The 13,492-nt window shown below is 46.4% G+C and overlaps 1 protein-coding gene across 1 annotated transcript in view; it reads right to left on the reverse strand.

Moving 5' to 3' along the window:
* SLIT3 (slit guidance ligand 3) overlaps positions 1 to 13,492 on the reverse strand; it is a 719,548-nt gene that overhangs the window by 657,953 nt on the left and 48,103 nt on the right. Inside the window, exon 2 of the mRNA XM_018065519.1 lies at positions 7,292 to 7,363. Within this exon, the coding sequence (XP_017921008.1) occupies positions 7,292 to 7,363 (72 nt within the window). The remainder of the gene's footprint in view (positions 1 to 7,291; positions 7,364 to 13,492) is intronic.

Here is a 13,492-nt window from a genome sequence, read left to right on the forward strand (position 1 = left end):
CCTCTGAGATATTTCAGAACCCCCTGCCCTTCTCAGGCTTAACACTCGGGGGTTCATGTTTATTTCCAAGTCCCTACGCCTCACAGCTCCTGAGAACAAACAAGGTCTGCTGTTCATCTTCACAGTCCCAGCCCTAACACAGGTTCCCAGCACAGCAGCTACTTCACGGACTTAGCGTATGAGTAAAACACTCAAGGGGACCTTGGGCACACACTGATTTTACATCAAAGAGAAGGCTAGTCCAGGACACATGAAGTTTCTGACTACCAGAGTGATGGAGGTATTTTGATATTTTACATGTTTGTGAAATTGTTGCAAACAATTAAAATTCAGGATAGTATACACACATATGCATACCCTACAAAAGAAACCCTTTTAGGAAAATCAGCTTATGTTTTCAAATTTGAACAAGGGCTTCTCTTGTAGCTCAGCTGGTAAAGAATCCACCTGCAATGCAGGAGACCCCGGTTTGATTCCTGGGTTGGGGAAGATCCCCTGGAGAAGGGATCAGCTACCCACTCCAATATCCCTGGGCTTCCCTGGTGGTTCAGACTGTAAAGAATCCGCCTGCAATGCAGGAGACCTGGGTTCGATCCCTGGATTGGGAAGATCCCCTGGAAAAGGGAAAGGCTACCCACTCCACTATTCCTGCATGAAGAATCTCCAAGGACAGAGGAGCCTGGCAAGCTACAGCTCATGAGGTCACAAACAGCTGGACACAACTGAGTGACTAAGCACAGCACAGCACATGAACAACCGGCCAGAATCCTCACCCACTGTGATTCACACACTGATGCTACTCCTGACCCTGCAGGCTAGCCCCATACAGGCTCCTCGTTTAAAATGTATGGGCTCCAAGGAGTAGAAAGGCCAAGCTTAGACTTGTCCAAGGAGAAATTATGGATATAATGCCACAGGGTATGCTCTCACTCCCAGTCTGGTGTGCTTATCAAATTTGGTTGAGAATCCCTTTCCAGCTTTCTCACTAACAACTGATGGTGTGATAGTGGACCTCTCAGAGACTCAGCTTCCTCATTTGTAAAATCACACACACACACACAAACTAAGTGCTTGTGAGATTAAAAGTGGAATAAAGTGTATAAATGATCTTGCCAGGATCTACAGTACAATCAGAGGCTTAATAAATGTCCTTTTCCTTCCCTTCTCTTTCTTTTCCATCCTGCCATATGGCAAGGAGGGCCTTGGAATACTAACAGACTCACACTAGCACCTCTTGCTAAACAGGGGACCAGTGCAATATGAGTTACCTAGGGTTTGTTCAGCTGGGTTTTTACTGCCAATCAATCCATCACAGAGTTTGTTGTCAGTACTTCTCAGCTGTTACAAGGAGCAGCACTAAGGTGGCTGAGTGTCACACTCCCTCAGGGTTTCTAAAGGAATCTAACTCTAACCTCCCATGATGAATCTCTTAGTTCTGTCCTAATCAGTCTAACACTATCAGTTTATTTCAGAAAGGGAACTAGAAGAGATGGTTGGATACCTACTCCTTGTCCTCCCTGGTCAAGCCCTAGCAGGCTCAGTTCTATAGTAAGTTCTCTACACACAAACCTTCAAGCTGTGAACTTTCAAACGTGCGGACATGTGTTCGTATGTCCAGTCACATGAGGCGGGAGTGAAACGGCAGCGTGCCCTCCACCTCCCGTTGCTGACGGTCCTCCAGCTCCACCATGCCCCTCCTCTCCCTCTTTCCGTCAGCAACTCTTCTTGCTCGTTCCCCTGATGCCAGTCGCTGTGTGCCAGACGCTGCACTGCATACTGTGCTTTTCAAGGGGCATACTGTAAGATTAAACATGTTTTCTTTATTTCTTTCTGTTTGTTTGTCATGTATTATTTGTGTGAAAACTATTATAAACCTATTACAGTACATTACTATGTAGCTGATTCTGTTAGTTGGGAACCTAGACCAACTTTGCTGGTGTGTGCTAGGTCACTTCAGTCGTGTCCGACTCTGCCACCCTGTGGACGATAGCCCGCCAGGCTCCCCATCCCTGGGATTCTCCAGGCAAGAACGCTGGCGTGGGCTGCCATGCCCTCCCCCAGGGCATCTTCCCAGCCCACAGAGTGAAGCTGAGTCTCCGTCTCCTGCACTAGCAGGCGGGTTTTATCGTTTCATCTCCTTGGCTGTGCTGGGTCTCAGTTACGGCCTGTGGCATGTGGGATCCAGTTCCCTGACCAGGGCTCAAACCCAGGCTCCCAGCCCTGGGAGTGCAGAGTCTCAGCCACTGGACCACCAGGCAAGTCCCAGCAAGCAGGCTCTTTATCACCAGCACCACCTGGGAAGCACAGACAGGGCTTACAAACAAGCTCTCAGAACAGACTTTGTTCCTATGTAGGGGAGTAGACAACTTACTCGAAGAAGGAAATGGCAGCCCACTCCAGTGTTCTTGCCTGGAGAATCCCAGGGATGGGGGAGCCTGGTGGGCTGCCGTCTATGGGGTCGCACAGAGTCGGACACGACTGAAGCGACTCAGCAGCAGCAGCAGCAGCAGACAACTTACTATACTGTCTTCATAGAGAAGCGTCCTTGACTCTGGTTTGCCTATGGGGTTCAGCCAGAGGGAGGAGATGAGTGGCTAGAAGAAGAATGAGTGAGGCAGGGAAACCGATTCCAACTGCCCTCAGCCAGACCGCTCCAAGTTGGCTGTGTTTCTCTACCTAAGAGCCCAGGTGCTAACCCGCAGTCCTTCCTTTGCGGGCCTCAGATAACCACTTCCTCCCAGTGCTCCTTGAGGCTCAAGGGATGCTAGTGACGGCCGCTAGCCCCAGGGAGCTGCACCAACTCATCCTGGTTTCTCTTAACCTCACCCATAGTTTTGCAAACAAATCTTTATTGATCTCTCCTCATGTGTCCTCCTGGGATCCTGAGTGGTAAGGTAGTGTGGGCCTCTTCTGGACCTTCTTCCTAGACCTTTCAGGATCCAGCCTAGTACCTGGTTTTTAAAGGCTCAATAAATAACCAACGTGTGATGAATAGATGAATCACTGAAGGAGCGTGCCGTGAACCTCCTGTCTAGCCTTCCAGGCAGCCGAGGAGAGTGCACTAAGCATCGCCACCACTCTCACTTCCCTGACCAGCTACAGGAGTCGGGGTCCAGGAAAGGCTGGACTCCCAGAAGGGCTGACTGCGGCTTGAATCTGCTCTGAATAAGAGGGACATGGGTTGTGTTCATCTTCGGCTCTTTCAGCATTGTTATTTTTTTTAGTTTTAACATTGGATCAGAATCAGAAATTGCCCCCACATGATAATGGCTGGGGTGGAGTTTAACTATTTTATTAACCCCATTTGGGATAAAGCTGGTTCCCACACTGTGGGCATAGCAGAGCTCTTGCAACAGACTACTAAGAAAGAGAATATAATTGATAACACCAGAAGAGACACCTTTGCCTATTCCCACCCCTTGGAGGAAAAAACTGTTATAGGCAATTCTTGTATCTTCTCCTTGAATATACTTTATTTGCGGAAAATTCCCTCTGGATGAAGCCAAAGTTCTCCAGTCTCCATTTTACCTGCTTCCATCCACTCACCTGCACTGTATTAATAGTTCTGCATGGAAATGGATGGCAAGCTCAAATTATTCAAGACGATCGAGTCTTTTCTGGCTCACAATAAACTGTAAATAAGAAACAGATACAGGGAATATGCCAAGGTGTGATGCAAGTTTTTCAAAAAAGATAGTTGTCTAGGTTACTCAGCTAAAAAGAATAGGTTGAGAGGAAATATGGTTTAAACGTCAGGATATTTTATTGGTGTGAGTTAGAAAACATTTCAGCTATTCCATGCCGCAGATTCTTTCATACTAATAAAGGGCCACTTGAAGGGATTGTCTTTGAGCTGCTAAGGAAGATAATGAAACACAGTGTATTAACAGAGTCTAGGAGGTGAGGGGAGGGGGAGGATTTTGGCACAGCTTTATCAAAATAAGAAGAATGTACCAATTAACTGCAAAGATAAACTGTAGTCAAAGGAAAGTTGTAGACCATCCAGAGGATATTAATATGATCTTTTGTGATTATTTTAAACTTTCTATTTGCAGACAGCAGATACGGAAATTGGAATTTTTTATTACATCTTTCTGATGTAGTGGTACAAAAATCAAAGCATTATTTTTGACTTTGTTAGAAAAATGAAGCATTAGCTGCAATTTCTGACTTGTATGAAAGGAAATCTCCCATAGAAGCAAGACAAAGAAATGGAGAAAACAGAGGAATGTCTCTTCTTTAAACTGGTAAATGATCTGCCTATATCTCTTTAATAAAAGTCACCTTAACACTGAGCCAAGAAACTCCCCCGCCTTTATCCCAATCTCGACTCTGATCCACACACTTGTCAGAGCTGCCAGTCATTTGACAGACAGAGGACTGCTTGGGGCAAAAAGAAGACTTGGCAGAGGATAGGGCCTTCCCCCCGGGGGCGGTGGGAGGATGGTGCACTGGCCCAAGACCAGAGGACACATGGAGGGAACAGCACCTGCTAGCTGGAGGCCCAGCGCTCGGGTCCCAGCACCGCGCCCCCGGGGCTCAGGGGAGCTCGGCTCAGTCACCTGCACATCAGTGCTACATTTATCAATGGCTAGGCCATTACCTTCCTGGCTTCCCAAACGTTCTGTAACGTGAACGAACAGAGGCACTGCATGGAGGTTAGAAAGCACACACTCTGGCTTCTGAGTCCTCCTCCTCCCGCTCCCTGGTCTGCGGAACTTAAGCTATCTGTGCCTCTGTTTCCTCTGGGCAGATAAGCATTAGTAACTATGCAAAAGAGCTTAGTCTGTGGAAGGCATCATAGATTCATCGGTTATTATTATCATCATATTTACTTCTCAATCAGGAAAACAACACGATGCAAAGTGATGTTCCACTGGCTTCAGTGAGAATAAACAGACTGTTTACGAATACAGCAAAACCATAAGGCATTATGAGGGTTAGAAGGACTTCTAACTACTTTTTATGAGTCAAATTGTATGTCCCCCAAATTCATATGTTGAAGACTTAATTTCCAGTAAATCAGAATGTGGCCTTATTTGGATACAGGATCTTTACTGAGCAGTCAAGTCAAAATGAGGGCATTACATGATTTCCCTGGCGGTCCAGTGGTTAGGACTCCGTGCTTCCAAGGCAGGGGGCATGGCGTGGCCAAATTAAAAACAAAAATTTAGGTCATTAGGATGAACCCTAATCCAATCTGACAAGTATCCTTATACAAAGGAGAAATTTGGCCACAGAGATAGATACACATAAAGGGAAGACAATGTGGAGAGACCTGGAGACAACTGTGTCAAAGCCAGAAAACTCCTGAGGCCACCAGACCTTAGAAGACAGGCCACACTAGACCCTTCCCCCACAGTCCACGACAGAAGCTAACTCTGCCAGCACCTAGATTCTGGACTTCTCATCTCCAGAAATGTGAGACCATAAACTTCTGTTGCTTAAGTCACCTAGTATATGGTGCTTCCCTGGTGGCTCAGACAGTAAAGAATCCGCCTGCAATGCAGGAGACGTGAATCCGATCCCCGAGTCGGGAAGATCCCCTGGAGGAGGGCAGGGCGACCCACTCCAGTACTCTTGCCTGGAGAATCCCATGGACAGAGGAGACTGGAGGGCTACAGTCTATGGGGCTGCAAAGAGCTGGGCATGACTGACAGACTGTGTAACAGCAGCGCTCAAAAACTAATACATTATTCACTCCCTAGTTTACAGGTAAGAAAGCTGAGGCCTAGAAGCGTACAGTGGTCTGCTCAAGGTCACGTGGGAAGTAAATTCCAAGTCAGGACCAGAACCTACTATTTCTGGCCTGTAGAATAAAATGCATTGTATTATAAAGGGCTGGTAGTAAAAAGAAGGAGGTGGCTTTAGACATCAAGACTTGAGCTGTGACTTTTAGTAAAAATCTGCCAGTGAAGTTCCAGGACATAACAAACATCAGGCTGCACTCTCAGTCTGGAACCTCACTGACAGGTCAAAATCACCTTCTGAGTCAGGAAGGAAAGAGGTCCAGTGGCTCTTCTCTGGTACTTTTGAACATCTGAGATCCATCAGTGGACATGCATTTAGGTAGCTTCATTCATATTTACGGGTGGGTAAAAGTGTTCACCATTTAGCAATGAAACCTAACATTTCTTGCTCCCCCGCTGCACCAATGCCCATCTCAAGTTTTCCTACCTGTCTGTGCAGCTGCAGGTGTTCAGTAAGTGTCCTGACCCTGTCTGACTCTCCCCTCCTTCTTCCCCTTCTCTCCATTAAGCAACAAGATAAATAACTTTTGTCCAGACTGATCTTTTTTTTTTCAGCATGAAAAATTTACAAATTTATTGCAACAAAGTGCAGAAAGCATTTAATAAAACAGGAAGCTTTGTTGCATTGTCCTAGCAAAATGCGTAAAATAATAATTGGTCTTATTTCAAGTAACAGAACAGCAAAAAATGTCCTTTTAATAAGATGATGATAAAAGACATGAAATGAGGAGGTTAATATACGGTCGGCTTTCTTCTGTTTATCACTTGACAATGTATTCAACGAAACAGAAGTCCTAGAATAAGTTTTGAGAGTCTATTCTTCTATGTGCAGATATTTTCAGTTGTTAAAATTCATGTAGTAAGTTGAAGTTTTATGGCTACATTAAAGCTATTTTTGGATCAACAACATTCTGGTTATGTTGTATTAATTATTCTAAAAATATCAAAATAATAATAGTTGTTGATCAATTTTAATTTACTCACAATTTCCTTAAATCTACTTAAAATTCAATGAATTCTTACTTTTTCCATTCTCTATGCACCCGTTAAATTTTTTTTTCCTTTTTTCGGGAAGAGCTTATGTTTCTTTTTAGTACTTCCCTTTTTCTAGGGGTTGTGCTAAAGAGGTATGTGTTGTTCCACTTAGTCCTCTCAACTTCAGAACATAGACAATGGTCTGCTCTTTTAATGCACAGGCTGGAGAAGACATCATAACCTCTACGGAAGGGAAGCATGGTGCGCCAACATGATCCTGCTGCCACCCTAAAAGCTGGGCACAATGATTTATTCATGGATTGCCTTCTGTTTTCCCTGTCACTAGAACAGACTTCTTCCATCAGCCTAGTCCAGCCCACAGCACAGAGACACAGAACGAGACAGCTGAGGAAGGAAACCTGGGTGTACAACGCAGGGCTTTCTGCTGCAGAAGGGTGAATTCTAGTCGCCCAGCACTGGAAGGTATGATGTCAGGGGAGTGGGACATTTCCACGAGGCTGAAGAGCTGAGGGTGAAAATGCATTGGAGAGCCTCATGCTACTTACAAGACGCGGAGGTTCTTAAGTCCAGCAAAATCCGTCTTGGTGATCCTCGTGATATTATTTCTGTCCAGGTCACTGCAATAGAGAACAAATTTGGGTCAGATTTTTGCAGGTTACAATTATGGTCTATTTAACCCAGACTGGCTCAGGCTGGAGGGATGCTGCTTGTTACAGGAGAAGGCTTTCGATGATTAATAACATTACCTAGAGCATGCCCAACCAGGCTGAAGGACACTGTATGGAGTAAGCTAGCCATTGCGTACGTAGTAGAGCCTGGTATGTTTAGCTGTCTGGCTTCTGTTGCCCCTTCTTCAGATAACAAATTTTTCTCTGGAAGCTTCCCTCCCCTGATATAATACAAGTGGGGCTGATCCCTCTCCCCAGCTCTAAGGATGGGCACTTGACCCAGGCCAGGCTTATAAGCATATTAACTCCCTGTGACCACAGTAACTGTTTCAGGAGTATGTGCGTGACTCAAATTCCCCATAGCTTTCTCTCCACTGTAGCTGCCAGAAGCCATTGAGCTATACCATGAAGAGAGAACTTTCCAGATGCAGCTAAGCCTGGTTCCTGATGCTTATCCTGTGAGTAGCTGGATCCATCCATGCCTGATGCCAGATTCCTCTGTATTTTGAGACTATGTGAGCCAATCTATCCTTTCTCCCTTATATTTTGTCCTAAATCAGTTTGAGTTGAATTTTCTATCACCTGAAACCAAAAGAATCTTGACTACCTTGGTACCCAGCCAGGTACTTGCCGATTTGCCAGCTAATCTGTAGACTCTCTGAGGGCAAAGACCATATCTCATTTAACTCCATAACCCAACACAGCAGAACATATGCCTGGCAAAAGTAATCTCATACAACAGGTAAAGACAGCTACGTGGACTATTCTGGCCCTGGCTTGTAGGCTGAAGCTCCTGAGAAAGGTCCCAAAAAGAAGAATATGCCATGGAAGAGCTCCAGGCATTATGGCAGTATTGGTGTCAGGGAGAAGGAGGCCCCTCGGGTGGCAGAAAACCAGGATTAGGGAAAAATCAAAGTCAAGAATGAACCTGTTAACAATAGTATAAATACCATGTCCACTAAAATTATCTAAGAAGACAGGATTTTTTTTTTAAGACCATGGATAATATGTTATAGTTCTTAATAATGAAGCCTGAGCAATTAATTCTTATTTACCATGCCTTACTGATGAGAAACTTTTCAGGGTTTTGGCCAAGTTGGAATCTCAACAAGGTATCTATAAATTGGCTTTGCATCCCTCCAGAACATTCAGATACTGAGAAGCCATTTTCCCAGTGACAGATCCCACCCATACATTCACGAATCCTTTTGTTCTCCCAGTCAGGTTCTAAATCTTGATATTATGCCTCAGAAAGACCAGTGAGTTCTCAAGTTGCATAAAGTGACAAGGGAAACAATTTTCATATTCTAGCACTTTGTATAAGGAAAAAACAAGTTAGAGGAGGGATTACTCTTCTAATCTAAAGAATCATGTGCTGTGCTATGCTTAGTCACTCAATCATGTCTGATTCTTTGTGACTGTAGCCTGCCAGGCTCCTCTGTTCATGGGATTCTGCAGGCAAGAATACTGGAGTGTGTTGCCATGCCCTCCTCCAGGGGATCTTCCCAACCCAGGGATCGAACCCAGGTCTCCCACACTGCAGATTCTTTACCATCTGAGCCACCACGGAAGTCCACTGAAATAAAAATGAAATGAGTCCCTGAGCCACCTCCCTGGGGAACCACCTCCCTCCCTCATCCAGCTTTCCTCTACCTAAAGTAACAATCATTTAGGCTATTACAGGATATTGAGCAGAGTTCCCTGTGCTATACAGAAGGTCTTTGCTGGTTATCTATTTTACTTTACTTTTTTATGGTTATCTATTTTCAGTTCAGTTCAGTCACTCAGTCGTGTCCAACTCTTTGCAACTCCGAGGACTGCAGCATGCCAGGCCTCCCTGTCCATCACCAACTCCCGGAGCCTGCTCAAACCCATGTCCATTGAGTCGGTGATGCCATCCAACCATCTCCTTCTCTGCCATCCCCTTCTCCTGCCTTCAATCTTTTCCAGCATCACGGTCTTTTCCATGAGTCAGTTCTTTGCATCAGGTAGCCAAAGTATTGGAGCTTCAGCTTCAGGATCAGTCCTTCCAAGGAACAATCAGGATTGATTTACTTTATGACTGACTCGTTTAAATATCCTGAATATTCCTTGGAAGGACTGACGCTGAAGCTGAAGTACCGATACTTTGGCCACCTGAGGCGAAGAGCAGACTCACTGGAAAAGACCCTGATGCTGGGAAGGACTGAAGGAGGGAGGAGAAGGGGATGGCAGAGGAGGAGATGGTTGGATGGCATCACCAACTCAATGGACAGAAGTTTGAGCAAACTCTGGGGGTTAGTGAAGGACCAGGAAGCCTGGCGTGCTGCAGTTCGTGGGGTCGCCATGAGTCAGACACGACTGAACAACAACAAATTTTAAACACAGTAATGTGTATATGTTAATTCCAGCCCCTCCTCTGAGAAAAGTAAAGTAACAAAGTTTGTTCTTAAATAGCTTGTGATGGAGAAAGGCTGTATTTAGACTTTTCAGACTAAGCTGAGACTCGTCAAGGAAGAGCAAGAGTTACACAGGGAAATACAGACTAGCTGTTTCTGCAGGGACCGGACACTTGCACACACACAGGCACGTGGGTGTGCTCCTCCTCACCCCGAGTTCCTTCTCCCCTCCCGTCTCGACTGGAATGGGTGCCTGGGGGCCGTGACCACTGCGAATGTGACAATACAGCCAAGGCTGTAATCGCCAGGACACGGCACGGCACCTCAGCAGCTTGCGCTGCCGGCTCGGCACGGGTATTTCCAATTGACATTTATTTATGAAGGGGCACAGGGCGTGTGGCTGAAACACTGAGGACTTGGGGACAAGGGTTCAGGCGGGGATTGTGGGGTTGGCTCAGGCACAGAGTCAGTGTCTGGGAGGCTGAGCTTCGGAGGGAAGCAACCACGAGTTTCAACGCCTGTAGTGCCGTGTACTAAGTGACTTATAGGCAGTTCATGTCACCTCCAAGGCTCAGTTTCTCCATCAACAAAATGAGGGGGACAGTCTCGACCTCAAGAGTTTTCATGAGGGTTAAATGAGATGATGCATACACAGTGCTTATGAGGTACTGGTTAAATACTCAATCCTGAAACCTATTGGTACTATAATTAGTTGAATTACATTCCCCAACCCTCCCATCCTCTCAGCCTCCCCTGACAAACTTCCACTCTGAAATTTCAGCATACCAAGAGCAGAGGACCGTCCCGGCCCAAATTATGTGCTTTAGAGATGAATCCTGGGATTGCCCAAGGGACTCTGCCAGTGTACTCTTTTCCTATAGGAGAAAAGTGGGGTGCATTTTGTGGCTAATAAATATTAATAGAACGACAGCACCCAGAGTGGTCCCCTCCAGCTGCCGCTCCCTTGCAGCCTGTCTGTGACATCTAATTCTCTGGTATCTGGCTGCAGACAGAGGGTAGGGATAGAGCTGAGTTGTTCATCTGCCCCCAACGCTCCACCCTGCCTAATGCATACACTTCCGCAGGCAGACAGCACACAGGCTTGAGGAGGCACAGGTCAGGGCTCGAGTCTCTCTACCACTCCCCGATCCGAGCTGTATGAGTTTGAGTACCTTACTTAAACTCTCTGAGCCTCCACGCTTTATGTAACCCTCTCCTACCTGCAGCTTCCCCAGGGGCTCAGTGGTAAAGAATCCAGCTGTAACACAGGAGCCTCAGGAGACACGGATTCGATCCCTGGGTAGGGGAAGATCCCCTGGAGGAGGGCATGGCAGCTCACTCCAGCATTCTTGCCTGGAGAAACCCATGGACGGAGGAGCCTGAGAGGGCTACAGTCCGTGGGCTCACAAAGAGCTGGACACGACTACAGCGAGTCAGCACACAAGCATGTCCCTACCTGAAGATCTCGAGGCTGTGGGGGGACAGAGCCTGGACTACCAGCTTCTTGGCTGAAAACGGAACCAAGGAAAGTGATGCTGAGAAAAGGCTGCCCCGCCTCACGTGCTTGTTCCATCCCCGTCATCCCAGGCCGGGCTCCTGTGGACCTCCAGCCATATGTCTCAGCCTTCAGCTTTGTTCTTTGAGGAAATCAGTCTACTCTAGCCCAGTATGAGTTCCGGACCATGTGCAGGATGAATGATCCCACCTGGGATGATGCTAGATGGGGACGCCATTTCAGTGTCTAGATGGGAGACGGAAAAGTGGGGCCTTCTCAAAACATGTCTGCAAAGAGTTTCTTTGATACACTTGCCTTCAAGAGGTGAAGTCTACGCCCCCTTCCCTTGAGCCTGAGCAGGACTTTGTGACTGTGTAGGCAAACAGGACTATAGCAGGGGTGACGCTGCAGAACTTCTGAGCTGGATCAGAAGAGGCAGTAAGTGACCGACTGGCTCCTTCTTTGGGCGCTTGCCTTAGAGCCTGAGATGCCGTGCGAGAAGATCAGAAGACCTGGAGTCCCCACCGGTGAGATCACGGGAGGGGGCCAGAGAGACAGAGAGACCTCTGCAGAGCCCCGGCTGGTCCAGCCCTGGCTGTTTTGAGTCTTTCCTGCTTAAAGGTCAGATGTGTTAAGTGCAGACACCTCTGAGATTCCAGCCCAGCTACCACCTGACTGTAACTTATGAGAAACTCAGATCACCCAGCTGAACCATTCCTAATCTCCTAGTCAGAGAAACCATCAGAGACAATACTAAAGCAAGTGTGTATCGTAAGCCATTAAGTTTTAGAGTGACTCATTTTGCAACAATAGAGAGACGGAAGAGAAATATTTAATGTATGAATATTTAATTGACCATAAAAAATGGAACTCTATTTACATGACTGTCAATGGCATGTCCTTTTGGAGACTTGCCTGTCATTCTTGAGACCCTTGGTCCTGCCATCGTGGCCAGTGATGGCTTAGAAGGGCCAAAGGCACGTGTCGTTCTAGGGATAAGGTAAGAACTGGCCCTTCTCTCAGGCTCTGAGAAGTAAAGGCTGCATGATTAGGGTTGCCCATCTTTCTAAGTGGGGCTTTGGATGCCATGGGAATCACATGGTATTATATTAGCAATCCATTTTCCTACTGATGCATACAGACAGGCCTCATTTCCCAGCTTCCCGTGCAGGAAGGTGTAACCACGTGACTGCAATTTCATCACCATTACATGAGCGGAAGTGTTAATTGCTCAGTTGTGTCTGACTCTTTGTGACCCCATGGACTGTAGCCCACCAGGCTCCAGTCCATGGAGTTCTCCAGGCAATATTACTGGAGCGAGTGTCACATGAACAGAAGTAATACACGCCACTTTTAGGCCTGATCCATAAAACTTCCCACCTCCACATTCTTTATTTTTCCTCATCTTGGACTAGATTCAATTGTTCCAGTGGAGAACTGCAAGTGTGGCAGAAGGAAAAAGCCCAAGACCCTGAAAAACTGCGGAACACAGACTTTTCTCCCGTCCCGCCGTTTACCCACATTAGATTCAGACATGTTCAAGAAATAACTCTTCAGTGACTGAAACTTGGGGACTGTTTGATACAGCACTCGACACTGAAGAATGCAGTATCTTAGAGTCAGGAGCTTTGTATTCTTTCTATTTCCTTTTCTCTGCAACAGTTCTGGAAGATGTGAACTACTACCTTCCTTCAGTAGATAAAATACTAAAGATTAGCTTTAAAAAGAGCCAATATTTGTTGAGCCAAACAATGCACCAAGCTTCCCTGGTGGCTCAGAGGGTAAAGCGTCTGCCTACAATGCGGGAGACCCAGGTTCGATCCATGGCTCAGGAAGATCCCCTGGAGAAGGAAATGGTGACCCACTCCAGTACTCTTGCCTGGAAAATCCCATGGACTGAGAAGCTTCGTAGACTACAGCCCATGGGGTCACAAAAAGTCGGACACAACTCAGTGACTTCACTTCACTTAAATCCAGTCAGCAATCATATGTAGTAGGTACATTTATTATCCCACTTTTCACATGATAAAGCACTCTAGCTTAGAAGATTTTATCCATAAATCAACTTTCCACAAGGTCAAACAAGCAGTAAGTGGCAAGGCTGGGATTTGAACCCAGGCTCCTTGAACGCAGAGATCATGTTTTTAACCATCACATCATGCTGCTCAACCCCAACTAGGATCTAAACATTTTCTACTTCATCAG

Source organism: Capra hircus, chromosome 20 (genome assembly GCF_001704415.2).
Source record: "Capra hircus breed San Clemente chromosome 20, ASM170441v1, whole genome shotgun sequence".
In the NCBI taxonomy this organism is placed as follows: domain Eukaryota; kingdom Metazoa; phylum Chordata; class Mammalia; order Artiodactyla; family Bovidae; genus Capra; species Capra hircus.